The sequence below is a fragment of the Herpailurus yagouaroundi genome, unplaced genomic scaffold, assembly GCF_014898765.1.
Source record: "Herpailurus yagouaroundi ecotype Mexico unplaced genomic scaffold, PumYag 159, whole genome shotgun sequence".
Taxonomy (NCBI): Eukaryota; Metazoa; Chordata; class Mammalia; order Carnivora; family Felidae; genus Herpailurus; species Herpailurus yagouaroundi.
The window spans coordinates 54,648,041-54,666,650 of NW_024412400.1; the positions used below are offsets into that span (position 1 = coordinate 54,648,041).

At 35.7% G+C, this 18,610-nt stretch overlaps 1 protein-coding gene across 2 annotated transcripts in view; it reads left to right on the top strand.

Annotated features, from left to right (window-relative positions):
• SMC4 (structural maintenance of chromosomes 4) overlaps positions 1–18,610 on the top strand; it is a 46,286-nt gene that overhangs the window by 9,237 nt on the left and 18,439 nt on the right. For both annotated transcript variants that reach the window (XM_040480618.1, XM_040480619.1), the window contains exons 6-12: positions 2,947–3,111; positions 3,380–3,507; positions 10,492–10,632; positions 11,418–11,568; positions 12,930–13,094; positions 15,648–15,881; positions 16,854–17,039. In XM_040480618.1, the coding sequence (XP_040336552.1) occupies positions 2,947–3,111; positions 3,380–3,507; positions 10,492–10,632; positions 11,418–11,568; positions 12,930–13,094; positions 15,648–15,881; positions 16,854–17,039 (1,170 nt within the window). The remainder of the gene's footprint in view (positions 1–2,946; positions 3,112–3,379; positions 3,508–10,491; positions 10,633–11,417; positions 11,569–12,929; positions 13,095–15,647; positions 15,882–16,853; positions 17,040–18,610) is intronic.

Genomic DNA, 18,610 nt, shown 5'->3' on the forward strand with positions numbered 1-18,610 from the left:
CTACTGAAGCTAAGAAACTAGAGATAACTATGGAGACCTATAAAACTTTGCAGGCTTCAGATGCTAGCATGATAGTAACTTGAGACTTTGTGTCTTCATGCTACCATTATTTGTGATTTAGAGCCTTAAACTTTAAATTCAGGTTGATGCTTTAAAAAATTTTTTGAAATGTATGGAGCTTATTGCCCTAAGTTAAAACTTAGAAAGCAAATAGTAGCAGGTGGTAAGGCAGGCAAAGGACATCAAGGAACAGAGCCATAAGAAAGGTTCCAGGCTGTAATTGGAATACCAGTAATGTGAATCTGACAATTACTGGTTGAAAAAAAATGAGTGCCATTATAACAATCTAAAACTGAACGTTATGTGGCACTTGTAACGGAACTATTTTGGTTCAGATATGTCCTTAAGCATTTTTATCTTCAACCAACTGTGCAACCTTGTTAGAATGAAAAGAAATCGTAATTGTATATCCGCCATTTTAACTAGGGAGGAATAAGTAACTCAAAAGAGGCAGCCACTCTGCTTTACCCAAAGCTAGGCAGTTTCCTAATAGTGTTATTCCATCCTTGAGCAAGTAATTCGGCCAGGAAGTGTGATGCCTTTAGGAATATTTTTGTCAATGTAAACTGCTACACTGAGTCCTAACTTCTGGCTACCTGAAAAATGTATACTTAAGTAATACTTTATGCCCATTTGACTGTGTTCACGGCATAGTTTTTCATTCATCTTAAAACAGATGTTCAAATTGAATTAGGGCAATATATTAGAATATCAAGTGTCAGATAATTTTTGTTGTTTGGATAGTAAACCCAAAAGAGTTAAACCACTGCCTCAACATGAGTGGTTCTCAGCTGGGGGTAGTTTTGCATCTCTGTCCCTGGGACATTGATTGTTGTCTGGAGACATTTGGGGTTGTTACAGCTGAGGGTATGGGGGAATGCTATTAGGATCTGGTGTGTAAGAGGTCGGAGATGCTATTAAACATCCTGTGATGCCCACCATAGACCCCTGCAACAAAGAATATCCAGCCCTAAATGTCAGCGTTGCTGTTGATTAACCCTGCCTAGTTAAAAACTGAGTAAGACTCTTCTTTAATGGCTGGCATTTGCCCTGTTGTAATCCAAAACTTTGGACATAATTCTAGGCTTAAATCCTCTCTACGACTTGAAACTAATACTGCATACATTTGGAAGGACCTGATAATTGAAAGAATAAAATGTTTTATATAAATACATAGTTTAAACACTAAGTTAGTTTAAAGCAGTAATTTATACATAACTGAAGGTTATAGAGAAAAAAAACAAGCTCTTTGGATAGTGTTTTACTTCGTGTTTGATAATCATGTTCATTGTGTTGTCAGACTACAGAAGAGTGACAGTATATAAAAATATTAAAAGTTATGCCTTTCAATGACTAAATTTAAGGTGAGCTGTTTTATTTTTAAGGTTGGGTTTTTTGTTTTGGGTTTGGGGTTTTGTTGTGTGTGGGATTTTTAATGTTTATTTTTGAGGTGGGGGGAGGGACAGAGAGAAGGAGTCAGGATCTGAAGTGGGCTCTGTGCCAACAGGAGAGAGCCTGATGTGGGGCTTGAACTCACAAGCCATAAGAGCATAACCTGAGTCAAAGTCAGGTGCCCCTGTTTGTGTTTTGTTGTCGTTTTTAAGTATACTTCATGACCAACATGGGGCTTGAACTCGAAACTCTCAGATAGAGAGTTGCATGCTCTACCAACGGAGCCTGCCAGGAGCCCCACGGTTTTGTGTGGTTTGTTTTTGTTTACTTTATATTTATGTGGGAGCTTTTGGTAACTTTGACTCTTTGTCATTACATTAACAAGATACACCCCCAGGTTTTTGAGGTTTATTCATATTTAAATATTTTGAATATTTAAATTGAGGAAGTAATAGGTTTTTTGTGTGTTTTTCTTGATTTTTTTTCACCTTTGCTATTTGCTGAAATAAAGGCCTGTATTTTTTTTCTACTTGCCTCTTCCTTTTCTTGTGTTGTAATAGCACAGGCAACTACTCCTGTGAAGTAAAGTAGCAGCATTTTGCCTGAGCATGTTCAGACAAAATTTTCTCCACCATGAAACTAAATGGCTGCCTGGCAGTCAGCCTTGAAGGTTACTGATTGTGGGGTTTTTTTTCTTCTCTTCTGTTTGTAATTGAGTTGCATAAATACAAATATATAATGTTAATCTAAGAATTTTAATCACACTTCAAAGCTGTTATATTAATGATTGCAAATAAAAGTTTTCCAATTTCATATGTACCAGGAGCTTTCGTTAGTTTTCAGTCAGTTGGTTATCTTCTCTTATTACCATAAGGAATAGGTAATTTCCTTTTTTATTTAATGGTCTTGTTTTTAGAAAGTTTTAGAACATTAAGTTTGAGACATCCTTATAAATCTTAGCACTTCTTGAGGAGCTCATAACCCCAGGTTTATAGAGAAAGTTTAATAATAAACCATCTTGGGACAGGATTCCTACCGCAGTTAAGCCATGAAGGATCTTGAAAATTCTTTGTTTTAGAACAGGAGCTCTAATTATGTTAACTAACAATTGGTAATGTTGCCAAAGTAATTATAGATTATATGAATACCTTGCTCAGTTTTGCCTTATACAAAAGTTAATACTTTTTTTTATATATATATTGAATGAAATTTTAAGCTAGGGAATCTTTCTTTGGCTGTATACATGTATGTGAATGTATATTACAATTTGGTAAGAGTTTATGTAAGGGAGTATAAACATACATTTCTTACCATCAGGGAAAATGAAAACTATCAAAAACATTTTTGTTTATATCTTATTAATTTCTTTAAGCTACTGGTTTCTATCATTTATTTGTTCATTAGTATTGGGTTTGTTAATTGTTCCTAATTCTCACTTAAGATTGTTGTAGCTAAACATGAAGTGAATGTGTAATACAACTTTTTTTTTTTAAGGGTGAAGTTGAACAAATCGCTATGATGAAGCCAAAAGGCCAGACTGAACATGATGAGGGTATGCTTGAATATTTAGAAGATATAATTGGTTGCGGACGGCTAAATGAGCCTATTAAAGTCTTGTGTCGGAGAGTTGAAATATTAAATGAACATCGAGGAGAGAAGGTGAATCCTCTATAGATTGTTCTTGTAAATCAGACTGTTTTGCTTATTGAACAAATTCTACTGAGTCAAATATTAAGTTTATAATAGATCATATTTATTGAAAAACTCTTTACTGTTTTAGATTGAATTTTATATTTCTTATTTACCTTTAATTGAGCAGTGTTTTATTAATATGGTAGATATTTTTGTCTCATGTTGGTATATTTGAAATTCAGGTATATACATGTGTAATATATTTGAATAATCCATACACTTTAAATTTTTGTAGTTAAACAGAGTTAAGCTGGTAGAAAAGGAAAAGGATGCCTTAGAAGGAGAGAAAAACATAGCCATTAAATTTCTTACCTTGGAAAATGAAATATTCAGAAAAAAGAATCATGTCTGTCAATATTACATGTAAGTACATTAATTTATCAATTTTTATTAGTTTCTGACATTAAGCCCTTTTTTCTGTATTACAGAAAAATAAAGACTGAAGTAGAAAAAAAACTAAAAATTGTTTTGTAATGAATATGTTAAATTAATTTTTTACCATAGTACTAATGGTAATTGGTTTAATTTTTAATTGTTTTAATTTTTATAATTTTAATTCCAGTATAATTAACATGCCATTTATATTGGCTTCAGGTGTACACTGTAGTGATTCAACAATTTTATACTCGATTGAACAATTTTATACCCTGTACTCGTCATGATCTGTATACTTTTAATCCTCTTCACCTCTTTCATCCTCCACCCACCTCCCCTTTGGGTAACCATCAGTCCTCTTTAGTTAAGAATGTCTTTTTTGGTTTATCTTTTTTTTTCTGTGTTTGCTTCTTAAATTCCACGTACGCATGAAATCATATGGTAGTTGTCTTTCTCTGACTTATTTCATTTAATGTTATATTCTCTAGATCCATCCATGTTATTATAAATGGCAAGATTTCATTCTTTTGTGGCTAATATTCCTGTGTGTGTGTGTGTGTGTGTGTGTGTGTATCACATCTTTTCTATCCATTCATCTATTAATGGACACTTGGGCTGCTTCCATAGTTTGACACTTGTAAATAACGCTGCAATAAACATAGGAGTGCATATATCATTTCAAATTGGTGTTTTCAGATACTTTGGGTAAATTGCAGTAGTGGAATTACTGGGTCATATGGTAATTCTAGTTTTCAATTTTTTGAGGAATCTACATACTGTTTTCCACAGGGGCTGCACCAGTTTGCATTCCTACCAATAATGCATGAGTGTTCCTTTTTACCCCACATCTATGCCAACATTGTTATTTCTTGTGGTTTTGATTTTCATTCCCCTCATGATGAATGATGTTGAACATCTTTTCACGTGTCTTTTGGTCATCTGGATGTCGTCTTTTGAGAAATATCTGTTATGTCTATTTGGTTTTTTAGTGTTGATTGGTAGAAGTACTTGCATAAGTTCTTTATTTGGATACTAACCCTTGATCAGATATGTCATTCACAAATATCTTCTCATATTCAGTAGGTTCTCTTTTAGTTTTGTTAATTGTTTCATTTTTTGTGAGGAAGCTTTTTATGTCTTCGCAGTAATTTAATTCTGTTTTTGCTTCCCTCCCCTCAGGAGACATACCTAGAAAAATGTTGCTACTGCCAAAGTTATAAAAATTACTGCCTATGCTCTCATCTAGAACTTCTGTGGTTTTAGGGCTTTAATCCACTTTGAGTTTATTTTTGTGTATGGTATAAGACAGTGATCCAGTTAAATTCTTTTGCATATAGCTGTCCAGTTTTTCCAGTACCATTTGTTGATACTGTCTTTTTCCCATTGCATGTTTTTCCCTACTTTGTCAGAGATTAATTGACCATATAAGCAGGCATTTATATCTGGGCTCTCTGTTCTGTTCCATTGATGGATATGGCTATTTTTGTGCCAGTACCATACTGATTTGATTGCTACAGCTCTGTAATATGTCTTGAAATCTGGGATTGTGATACCTCCTGTTTTGTTCTTTTTCAAGATTGCATTGACTATTCGGAGTCTTTTGTGGTTCCATACAAATTTTAGGGAGTATTCTGCTCTGAAAAATGCTGTGGATGTTTTGATAGAAATTGCATTAAATCCATAGATTGCTTTCGGTATTATGGACATTTTAACAGTATTTGCTTTCAGTCCATGGGCATGGGATATCTTTCCATTTGTTTGTGTCATCTTCAGTTTTTTAGTTTTATAGTTTTCAGAGTACAGGTCTTTCACTTCCTTGATAGTTTAATTCCAGGTATTTTAGTTTGTGGTGCAGTTGTAAATGAGATTATTTTTTTTAGTTTCTCTTTCTGCTGCTTCATTATTAGTGCGTAGAAATGCAATGGATTTCTGTATATTGATTTTGATCTTATGATCTTAATGAATGCTTTTATCACGTCTAGTAGTTTCTTGTTTAGAGTCTGTTAAGGTTTCCATATATAATATCATGTCATCTGCAGATAGTGAAAATTATACTTCTTCCTTACCAATTTGGATGCCTTTTACTTCTTTTTCTTGTCTGATTGCTATGACTAGGACTTCCAGTACTATGTTGAATAAAAGTGGTGAGAGTGGACATCCTGAACTTAGGAGAAAAGCCCTCCAGTTTTCCCCACTAAGATGTTTGCTATGGGTTTTTCATATAAGTCCTTTGTTATGTTGAGTCTTGTTCCTTGTAGACCTACTTTCTTGAGGATTTTTATCATGAATGGATGTTGTACTTTGTCACGTGCTTTTTTTGCATCTGTTGAAATGATCATGTGGTTTTTATCCTTTTTCTTATTCATGTAATGTATTGTGTTGATTGATTTGCAAATGTTAAACCACCCTTGCATCATGGGAATAAATCCCACTTGATCATAGTGAATGACTTTTTAAAATATATTGTTGGATTTGGATTGCTTAATATTATGTTGTACATTTTTGCACCTATGTTCATCAGAGATCTTAGCCTGTAGTTCTTTGTAGTGTCTTTACCTGGTTTTAGTATCAGGGTAATGCTGGTCTCATACTAGAATGTATTTGGAATTTTTCCTTCCTCTTCTGTTTTTGGAATAGTTTGAGAAGAATAAGTATTAACTCTTCTTTTAAGTGTTTGGTAGAATTCACCTATGAAACTGGTCCTGGACTTGGATTTGTGGGAGTTTTTTGATTACTGATTCAATTTCATGGCTGATAATCAGTCTGCTTCAAATTTCCTAATTCTTCATACTTCAGTTTTAGGAGATTATGTTTCTAGGAATTTATCTATGCTAGGTTGTCCAATTTGTTGGCATATAATTTTTTTCATAACATTATCTTAATAATCCTTTGTATGGTGTCGGTTATTTCTCTTTCATTTCTGATTATGTTTGAATCCTCTCTCTCTTTGATAATTCTCGCTAAAGGCTTATCGATTTCATTGATCTTTTCAAAGAACCAGCTCCTGATTTCATTGATCTGTTTGTTTTTACATTGATCTATTTTGTTTTCACTCTAATCTTGATCATTTCCTTCTGCTGATTTTGATTTTGTTCTTTTCTAGCTCTTTTTTTTTTTTTAATTTATTTTAATGTTTATTTATTTTTGAGACAGAGAGAGACAGAGCATGAATGGGGGAGGGTAAGAGAGAGGGAGACACAGAATCTGAAATGGGCTCCAGGCTCTGAGCTGTCAGCACAGAGCCCGACGCGGGGCTCGAACTCACGGACCGCGAGATCATGACCTGAGCTGAAGTCGGCCGCTTAACCGACTGAGCCACCCAGGCGCCCCTTTTCTAGCTCTTTTAAGTGTAAGGTTACATTGTTTATTTGAGATTGGTTTTGCTTCTTGAGCTGGGTCTGTATTGCTTTTAAGTTTCCTCTTAGAACTGCTTTTGCTGCATCCCAAAGATTTTGAAAACACTGTGTTTTCATTTGTCTTCATGTATTTTTTTTTTTTTTTATTCTCTCTGATTTCTTGGTCAACCCCATTCATTGTTTAATGAATGCTATTTAACTTCCATGTGTTTGTGTTCTTTCCACATTTTTTCTTGTGGTTGGTTTCTGTTTCATAGTGCTGTGGTCAGAAAAGATGCATGGTCTGACTTGTATCTTTTTTAACTTCTTGAGGATTGTTTTGTGACCTAAAATGTGATGTGTTTTGGAGAATGATCTGTGTGCGCTTGAAAAGTGTTTTCTGCTATTTTAGGATGGAATGTTAGGAATACATCTGTTAGATCCATCTGGTCCAATGTATCTTTTGAAGCCACTGTTTCCTTGTGGATTTTTGTACATCAATGGATAGATGTAAGTGGGGTGTTAAAAATCTCCTACTGTTGTTGTATTACCATTATTACTTCCTTTATGTTTGTTAACAGTTGCTTTATGTATTTGGGTGCTTGCTGTTGGATGCATAAATATTTCCAATTGTTTTTATCTTCTCCTTGGATTGTTCCCTTCAGTAGGATTATATAGTGTCCTTCTTCGTCTCTTGCTACAGTCTTTGTTTTAAAGTCTATTTTGTTTGATACAAGTATTGCTACCCTTTCTTTTCACTTCCATTTGAATGATAATTGCTTTTCTATCCCTTCAGGTTCAATCTGCATCTTTAGGTTTGAAATTAGTCTCTTGTAGCAGCATCTAGATGGTCTTGCTTTTTTATCCATTCTGTCCCCCTATGTCTCCCCTATGGGAGCCTGCAGTCCATTTACATTCAAAGTACTTATTGACAGATATGTACTTGTTTTATGGTTTTTTCTGTAGTTCTTTTCTATTCTTGCTCTTCTCAAGAAAGCTTGCCAGCTTTCGTTAGTAATATACTTGGATTCCTTTCTCGCGCATTAAGTTAATGGTCACTTCAGTGCACACATTCTTTACTCCTTTCCTGCCACATTTTGGGTATATGGTGCCATACTTTACATCCTTTTATTTTGTGAATGCTTTGACTGGTTTTCATAGATATACTTAATTTCCTGCTTTTGTACTTCATACTTTTCTTACTGACATTTCTTGTCAGGCTGGTTTAGTGGTCATGAATTCCTTTAATCAAGTTTGGGAAACTATCCTTCTGTTCTAAACGATAGCCTTGCTGGATAGAGTTTTCTTGGCTGCAGGTTTTTTCCGTCAGCATTTTTTGAGTATATCATGCCACTCCATTCTGGCCTGCAGTTTCTGCTGAAAAATCTGCTAATAGCTTTATGGGGTTTCCATTTTATGTAACTTTTCTTTTCTCTTGCTGATTTTAAAAGTCTTTCTTTATCACTACTTTTTTCTATTTTAATTACTATCTGTCTTGGTGGGGATCCCCTTGGGTTTATTTTTGAGGGGCTCTCTGTGCTTCCTTGATCTAGATTTCTGTTTCCCCAAGTTTGGGGAGTTTTCACTATTCTTCCAATGCAATTTCTGCCCCCTTTTCTGTCTCTTCTCCTGAGACCCCTATGATGTGAATGTTATTTCATTTGATGCTGTTACTGAGTTCCCTAAGTCTCTTCATTTACTATTTTTTTCTCCTTTTCAGTTTGATGTTTTCCATTACTCTGTCTTCCAGGTCAGTGATCCTTCTGCTTCCTCTATTCTAGTGTATATTCTCTTTAGTGCATTTTTAATTTCAGTTGTTGAGCTCTTCATCTCTGATTGGTGCTTTTTTAGGTTTTCTGTCTCTTTGTATTGAGGGTCTCAGTGAGATTCTCCCCTCTTTTCCTCAAGTCCAATTAGGATCTTTGTGAGCATTACTTTAAATTATCAGGTATATTGCTTCTCTCGGTTTTGTTTAGCTCTCTTGTGATTTTGTCCTGTCCTTCCATTTGGGACCTATTTCTGTGTCACCTCATTTTGTCCAACTGTCTAGGTTTTCCTATGTGTTAGGATAGTCAGCTATGTCTTCTGCTCTTGGAAGTAGTGGCTTTATGAAGAAAAGGTCCTATAGTGTCCTGCAATGCAATGTCCCCTGTTCACCAGAACTTGGCACTTCAGGGGTGTCTCATATGTGTTGCATGTAACCCCACTGTGGGTCTGAGCTGCATGTGCCTTCAGTCATGTGCAATGGCTCACTCTGCCTGTTGGGCAAGGTTTGTTCCCTGTGTTGTTAGTGGGCCAATCTGGGGCCACTTGAGTCAGACAGGCATTTGCCAGAGATGCAGTAGCACCAAACTGCAGGACACTTTCCCTGTTGTCCCTTGAGAAGTTTTCATTGGTGGGCAGGGTCTGCAGCCAGACCAAATGACTGCTCCCAGCCCACTGCTGAGGCTCAAGTCAAACTGGTGTGTGTGGTTACCTTCCCCTCTCCTCAGGACAGGTGGCACTTTGGTGTGGTGCTGGCTCCTGTCTGTGCTCCTTGCACATTGCCAGGCTTGTGGCACCACTTTGGATAGGCTTTGGCCAAGGGCATGCTGGAGGGGGCAGGACTGGAGGAGAATTGGGGTGGGGGTGGGGGTTGAGGAAGCTCTTCGCAAGATAGATGGAGGGTATTGGCACTGCACTGGTTCCCGAAGGTGTCTCTGTATCTAGGCTGGGAGATAGGGGAGAAAAATGGTGCCTGCCAGCTCTCTTGTTTCTCCTTAATATATCAGCCCTCCGTTACATGCTCTGAGATTAGTAAATAAATTTCTTTCACATATACTTCAGTCTTTCAAACTGTTGCTTCTATGCTCTATCTCCATGGGACTTTTTGTTGTGCTGTCTCTTTAAGGGTCGCAGTCTCTGTTTCCTCTCAACCTCCCATCTGATTTTTCCAGGTGTGACATCCCACTGATTATAAGAACTCTCAAAATTAGTTCCCTCTAGTTTTTAAAGCCAAATGGGGAGTTGTCTTCCCCATGCCTGAGATTCTTGTAGTGAGGGTCTGTTTTTCTCCCTTTTTCATGCTCATAGCATTCCTCCCTCCCAAGAACAGTTCCAATGGGTCCCTTTAGCCCCAACCACCTTCTCCACCCTTCCCACCCTCTTTAGTGTGGCCTCTTCTCTACATGTAGCTGTGGAGAGTGTTCTGCCAGTCTTCCTCATTTTCTGGGTTTACACTGATAAGGGTGTTAATCTAGTTGTAGCCTTGGGACAAGGAGAACTTAAGATCATCCTACCTGCCACCTTTCCCTGAAGTCCTCAAAGTTGACTTTTAAGTATTCTACTTTAAGTTGGGAGGTGGGTTCACAAGTGTTTATTAATGTACTTAATAGTTCTACACATACATTCTCTATAATGCATGTAATAGCCGATCTAATTTTGTTTGTATGGAACCAATTTTGTTCCTAATTCTAGCTTTGACCCTGAATTAGGTCTGTACTGCAGTACCCCCTGTGCTTCACCCTGTAGCCCTAGGTAGTTAATTGTAAATTGGTTGTAGTTAAGAATACTGTAGAAACCACTAATTTTACTAAGTTATAACACAATTTTAGAAATGGCATTTTAGGATCTCTGATTTTTCTTTGCCTTTTTCTAGTTATGATCTGCAGAAACGAATTGCTGAAATGGAAACTCAAAAGGAAAAAATTCATGAAGATACCAAAGAAATTAATGAGAAGAGCAATATACTGTCAAATGAAATGAAAGCTAAGAATAAAGCTGTAAAAGATGTAGAAAAGTAATAATCTCTTGGAAAGTACTAAAGTGTTTAGGTTGAGTTGTTTTTACGTGTGTGTATTTTATATATATATATATACATATATATGTAAACTTTCTGCCAGCTCATAAATGTAATGCCAACTGTAATTTGCCAACTTATAAAATGGTCTCCTTTTTCAGAAAAAGAATAAAAAACTTAATTGCCCTGCATCCAGTTGATCATCACAAATTCAGTGCACAACACTTGTCCTAAATTAACAGAAGATGCTGCCTCCTAGTGTCAGAACACAATAATACACGGCAAAAAAAAAATTTAACCTGGCAGCTTAGTTGTTTTAAGAATAAACAGTCCACACATCTTAAGAATTAGGTTACTCTAATTCTTAATTAGTAATTAGGTTACTTTTTTTTTTTTTTTTTTTTTAAGTTTCATCATGACCCTTCTCTATGCCTTCTCACAGTATTTGGTGACACCAATATCTCTTACCTATGTGATTTTTTTTTCTTTAAAATGAGTTTTACATTGTGGTAATGTATTTCTATACCTTGACTCTATAGTAACCAGGAAATGTAGTATTTCCCATCCAGTTTAGAAAGGCAAAGCAACTCTTGTAATCCTATTTTAATGGCTCCCTCAAATTTAGTGGAAGGAGAGGACCAGTTTGAAAATGGTTAGCTCTAGAATCTTACCTTGTAAGAGCTTGGACACATTTACAGAGGCAGTGTCCCAGGCAGAACATGTAGCATGACTTTGAAATAAATGAATATCTAAAATAGTGACTAATAATTCTCTTTATTTGTTAGGAAACTGAATAAAATTACAAAATTTATTGAGGAAAACAAAGAAAAATTTACACAGCTAGATTTAGAAGATGTTCAAGTTAGGGAAAAATTAAAACATGCTTCAAGTAAAGCCAAAAAACTGGAGAAACAACTTCAAAAAGATAAAGAGAAGGTAGGTTTTGAAAGAAATCTTACAAATTTCATATCTGAATATCAGATTTAATTTTCATTATTTTTCATGGATGTGCCACTCCCTCATTTTTTAAGAAAATGAGTTGGGATTCTGAATAATAAGTGTTCTAGGATTTATCTCTGATTGTAACTTTTTTTTTTCTCCAAAGGTAAATTTTGCATTCCTTGGCTTTGAGATTTAGAGTTTATGTTTCTGTGGCATATATTGTCAGGAAAATACTTATCAAGTCACCAATTCTGTTTGATAGTAAACACCATAGTTTTCCTTTTCTTAATGTAATGGTTTAAAGAGATGTTTTTGGTTATGTATTCTGAAATTTTAAAAACATTACCTGCCTCCTAGAGAGTATCAGAATAAGAGTTCTCTCTTGGAAAGGAGGGAAGGGGAAACTCAAAAATCTACAGAGGGTGGATTAGCTATTCTGAGGTTTTAAAAACGATTAAGTTTGGAACAGAACGCATTATTTCCTAGGAATCAGTCCCTAATGATCAATTGGCAGTCTTTCAAACTATTTTCTTAACTAACAGATATTAATAGATATGACATCTAAGTCCCTTTTCCCAAAAAAGGCTTTGTACCATGTAATTACATGTTAGTTATAATATAGGCTCTCCTTTATGTTGTATTTTTCCAAATGCATTTGTTTACAAAATACTTTCCACTCAGTATGGGAATAAATCTTGTGCAAATCAGTGTTTGAGGGTCATCATTTTTGGGAAATGTTGGAACTCTGGTGCTGGATAATCTGAACAAACCAACGTGGATTTGAGGGTAATGCTTAAATTGGACAGACTAAGCCAGCTGTAACTATTATAGAGGTATTAGTCTTTAGGCATCAAATGTCAATAAGTGGTTATTACCAAAGGTATTAATGGAATAAGATATTACTCCTACGTGGTGACTCTGGAAGGGTAATGTTGTGAAAGATTTTAGGATTTCGGGGAGGCCACGGGGTGTAAAAGTCATCCATGGTAAGTTTCAATATACCATGAAGGACAGTTTAGGAAATTCCACATAGCCAGAGTATATTAATTGGTGAAGAAGGATAGTTATAGCCTGAAAGTAGAACAGAAGGAAGAAAGACCTGAACGCCAGCCAGGGAGAATTCTCTTCCATAACAAATGAGGAATTGATAGAATTTGCTGTTAAATTAAGAGCACAGAAATTGCAGTAAATGGTTAAAGTATTTGCTAAAGCCAGCTAGTTCAAGTCAAATTACAAAGGAAACCACAAAGACTTAGAGGATACTGAGAAATGCTTTTAAATAAACCAAATACTAATGATACTGGATAGCCTAAAGGTACATGCTCCTCCAAGTTTAATTTGTTTTACAATCTTAGGTTGAAGAATTTAAAAGTATACCTGCCAAGAGTGAGAAAATCATAAATGAGACAACAACTCGAAATAGTGCCCTTGAGAAGGAAAAAGAGAAAGAAGAAGAAAAATTGAAAGAAGTTATGGATAGCCTTAAACAGGAAACACAAGGGCTTCAAAAAGAAAAAGAAGTAAGATTCTTTATCAGTTGGTGTCTAGGTGACTTTTTTTTTTAACTTGAAGAATGTTTTTGTGTGGTAATAGTAAAAACTCAACTGTTAGAAAAATTTTGGACTTACAATATCTAGTATTCATAAAAATAGCTTAAATTCTTTTTGTTTTCTACTTTCCCGTTTTAAAAAAAAAGTTAACTAAATGAGAATTTATGGTGGAGGCAGGAAATGCCCTTATTTGATTTCATCAAATAGCTTTTTGTCTTCTCTTAATTAGTTAACACCTGTAAAAACATGGAACCACACTAACCACAAGTTGATAAGTACCTTTCTTTTCTCCTGTAGCACTTGTATAATAGTTTATGGCTCTTGAGTCAGTTCTTGGTTTGAAATCCTACATCAGTCATTATCTCTCTGTATAGGCTGTTAGGTCTCAAAGTCCTCTTTCTCAAAATGGAAGAAAATATTACCCATCTTGTGAATCTTTTTAAAAATAAAATGTACATACTCTTACATAAAGTGCCTAGAAAGTAAGAAATTAATACAAATGTTAGCTATTTTAGCACTTCATTAATAGGAGTATGAGGTTGTCATATTGATATGTCTTATCAACCCAATGAGAGTATAAAGCATGAAGCTTAGCTGTCTTTGTTTATATTCACAGCCTTTTTGACAGAACTGAGTATCCTGAGTAGAAATTGTAAAAGGTGAACCTGGGTGGCTCAGTTGGTTATGCCTGACTTGATTTGGGCTCAGGTTGTGATCTCACGGTTTGTGAGTTCAAGCCGCACATTGGCCTCTGCGCTGACAGGGTAGAGCCTCTTGGGATTCTCTCTCCTCCTCTCTCTGACCCTCCTGTGTATTCTCCCTCTATATCAAAATAAATATATTTTAAAAAAAGAAATTGTAATAGATAATACTAATGAGTTGAATTGATTTACGTTCTATAAGTTATGTAAGACTTAAGTACCTAAGTTATAGACTTATATACAAACTTTGTTAATTGTACTTCAGTAAAGTTGTATTGGGTTTGTGGGCTTTCTAAGCTACAGATTTAATAGATTCTGTTTTGGAATGGGGCATGTTCTAATGCCATACTACAGAACTTTATAAGTAACATGCCCATGTGATAAAATGGCAATAGGTAATGCAATAGCTTTCATGAATAGTATATATGGATACAGATTTTCACATTTGCTCATCTAATACATATTGAGTACTTCTGTGTATCTTGGCAACGTGTATTAATGACAAAGCCAGGACACCCATCCAGGTGTCTTCATTCTTCAATATAGTAGCTAAAAAGAGAGGTTCTGCCACTTGAGTGATTGCATGACTTTGAGCGAGTTACTTAAACTGTAGCCTGTTTCCTCAAAATGAGCATAATTATGATATTTACCTCATGAAATTGTTATCTTCAAGAATTCATATAGAACATTCGTAATAGGCCTAGAACATTGTGAGCAGTGTGTACATGTGTTAGTGTTCATGATTTTTACCATTTGACATTTAAACTGATTATCTGATGATTTTGCACATAACCCCATGGTCCTGGGTCTGTTCCCTTAAGTGCAAAACAAAAGGATTAAGCTTTTGTAAGTGCTTCTCTTATGCCATTATTCTAATAAATAGATCCTTTCTACATAGTCAGTTATGGTAGCCCCAAATTTCTGCCCACTTGTCAAATATAACCAGTTTCGAGTATTACCTGGCCTTACCTCTAAAATTTACAAAGGTTCATGGGGTGCCTGGGCAGCTCAGTCAGTTGACCATGTGACTCTTGATTTCAGGTCATGATGTCACAGTTTGTGAGATCAAGCCCCTCGTTGGCTCTGTGCTGACAATGCAAAGCCTGCTTAGAATTCTCTCTCTCTCCCCCTCTCTCTGTTCCTCTCCTCTTCTCTCTCTCAAAATAAATGTATAAACTTTAAAAAGTAAAATTTACAGGGGTGCCTAGCTGGCTCAGTCATTTAAGCGTCAACTTTGGCTCAGGTCATGATCCTACAGTTTGTGAGTTCGAGCCCCGCGCTGGACTCTGCTGACAGCTCGGAGCCTGGAGTCTGCTTTGGATTCTGTGTCTCCCTCTCTTTCTGCTCTTCCCCCACTCATGCTCTGTCTCTCTCTCCTTCAAAAATAAACATTAAAAAAAATTTTTTTAATTAAAAAAAATAAAATTTACAAAGATTCTCAACATAAATATACTTGAGGAAACTTTCTGCTGAATAGTCTTTACACTTTGCCATTTCAGATAAGGTAATGTGGAATACCATGGATGTAGAGTTTACACTCAAATTTTTGTTCTTTGAACACTCATTTTTGTTGGTGTTTTAATTTCCAAAAAGCATATTTACATCTAGTTCATTAAGTGCTTGTGAAATCAGTTGGGAAGAGACTATGTACAGTGAACATTGGCAACCCGGCAAAAACTATTAGTGTGTTCAGCTTGTAAGAATTATTTTTATGTATTATGTTTGTAGAATCTTTAAAGTTGAATTCAAGATGTATGGTTTCCGTTTCAGCTTAGGTTTGAAAACATGTATTTCAGATTTAATGGAGTCCATATTTTAACAGAGTCGAGAGAAAGAACTTATGGGTTTCAGCAAATCAGTAAATGAAGCACGTTCAAAGATGGATGTAGCTCAGTCAGAACTTGATATCTATCTCAGTCGTCATAATACTGCAGTGTCTCAATTAAGTAAGGCCAAGGAAGCTCTAACTGCAGCATCTGAGACTCTCAAAGAAAGGAAAACTGCGATCAGAGATATAGAGGCAAAACTCCCTCAATCTGAACTGGAATTAAAAGAGGTAAATCTATGCTTCTGTATTTTTCTGAATATTGTTTATCAATCCAAGTTTTCGATTTATATGTTTGTATTTATATATTTTTTAATCTAAACATCTGAACTGGCATAAATGTGTAAGAATGAATATATAAACCAATTAGTGTATTTTTTTCTGATATTGAATTTATGGAAGTCATCAGGGAATTTCATGACCAATTAGAATTTTAACGTAAACTTAAATTGTATTCAGTGACCACTTCTGTCTTGTTGGTAATTCAGTTTATTTTGGGGGTAAATTATATTTGTAACTTGAGCTTTTACTTTATACTCTTGACTGGTAATAGAGGTAATAATTTAAAGCCAGGAGGGGGGAAGAATGTCAGGAAAAGTGGCTGGTCTAACTTAAGAGATTGAGAAACTGAGAGTTTGGGGGTTTATGTACGTGTGTATGATTCCTTTTGTTGACAGCCTGTCATTTTTGTATAGCAGTAGTGCTATTCACCTACCATATTCCCTTTCATTTCAAAGCTATGATTTTTTTAAAAAGAAAATTACATATATAATAAATATCTTTCATTATTTAGAATGCAAAGCACACTATAACCATAGTCCTGCCCAGTCCCTTAAATTCTGGGTCCTATACCAACGTCTGTTTTTGATTAGTGCAGACCTTAGGAATTGGAACACACTTACGCATAACTTTGTGGTATGGAACTGAGATTTCCGCACACTAGCTCTACTCGTTCTATCAGTCAGTTTACTACTAGAACCATGTTGCACTTAGGGTCCTTGTTATTGACCCAAATAATTTATATTCCTTTAAAATAGAAAACCCATCCATATTTAGAAACCCACACCCAGCAGTTTGGAAGTTTAGTTCTGGTTCAAGTGTTTTTTATTGGTCGTCTTTTTTGAGGCATTACAGCTAATTCTATGCTATTAGAATTAGGTTGGGCGTATGTTTCTGGGATTCATTTTTTTTTCTCACTTTTAGAAAGAAAAAGAACTTGAAAAACTTACACAAGAAGAATTAAAATTGAAAAGTTTGGTTCGTGATCTTTTCCAAAAAGTTGAAGAAGCAAAGAGTTCCGTAGCAATGAATCGAAGTAGAGGGAAAGTCCTTGATGCAATAATTCAAGAAAAAAAGTCTGGCAGGATTCCAGGAATATATGGAAGATTGGTAAAGTAGATTTATTCGGAAATGGCTCAAGATACTGTAAATAATTTTCTTTCTTTGACTTAACTATAATACTGAGTTGCTGTAACATTCATTTTTGTTTAAAAGACCTTTTTGCTCTTAGTACTCAGTCATGGTAAAATTCTTTGTGGTATGGATTATCTCATATTAAATGTAGTTTTTATTTTTTAGTTTTAGATAACTACCATTTAGTACCAAGAAGAAAAAAAAACTAGCAATGATAAGGAAATTTAACAAAACCACTTTATTCTCTTTTTAAAAAATAAAGAATTTGATAAATTCTGGATTTTATACCGTTATACTGAAGATTGTGGCTAGAGGTTAGGGAAATTGGGATAAGGCAGAAACCCAAGGCTAGCAATAGTGGAGACCATTACTGCTCTTGAATTTGAAGAGGGAAGGGAGCTGTAGCCATGGCTACAGGGTGGCCAGAAGGAAATGGGGAAAATATTTCAACCCCCTTCAACTCCTACCCTGCCATCTCTAGCTGTTACTTCACATTTTCTAAAGCTTAGAAAACCAAGGAACCAGTTAGTGCAGTTCCTGAGTCAGCCTTCCAGAGAAAGAAGGAGAAAAGAGAATGATTTGTAAGTGCAAATGAAAATTACCGAGCAGAGTTGCTTCCATGTCTCCAGGCCGTGTGACTTACACCTTATTTACTTGGGAGATTATGAATCTATTCTTTTGCTTTCAAAGAAAAAGCTAGTCTGTATGAATGCTGCTTCATGGCTAATTAATAGGTTGATAAACAGGCAAATATGTTTTATGGGGACTTACATAATCTTAGCTGGCTTTCAATAGTTCAAAAAAAATTTTTTTTCTGTTTACTTATTTTGAGAAAGAGTGCACACAAGCTGGGGAGAGGCAAAGAGAGGGAGAAAATACCCTAACAGGCTCCATGCTCAGCACAGGATTTGATCTCCCCACTGTGAGATCACAACCTGAGCTGGCCACTTGACCAATTGAGCCATGCAGGCGCTCCAATTTATTTATTTATTTTGTTATTTTTTAGAAAGCAAGCAAGAGCAAGGGAGGTTGAGAGGGAATCCTAAACAGGCTTCACACTGAGTGTGGAGCCCAATGCAGAGTTTGATCCCACGACCCCAGGATCATGACCCAAGCCGAAATCGACTCAAATGCTGAGCAGTTGAACCACCCAGGAGCCCCCAAATTTCATTATTTTAGGAAGTTATTATTTTGCTTATGCTGTAGTGCTTTTAAGGTTGACAGATTTGAAAATCTTTACATTGTATGTTTTCGTTTTCATGAAACAGTTCATTTTGTGCTCATTAAAAATCCAAACTTTGCATATCTTACAAATTTTTTTAAAGGTGCATTAAAAACTAGTAGTGATTGAAAAAAGGGGAAGGTTGAGTGAGAGGAACACATATTTTTCATTGAGTACCTTTTGTGTTTTTAAAAACCATGTGTAGGGGCGCCTGGGTGGCTCAGTAAGTTAAGCGGCCGACTTCGGCTCAGGTCCATGATCTCGCGGTCCTTGAGTTCGAGCCCCACGTCGGGCTCTGTGCTGACAGCTCAGAGCCTGGAGCCTG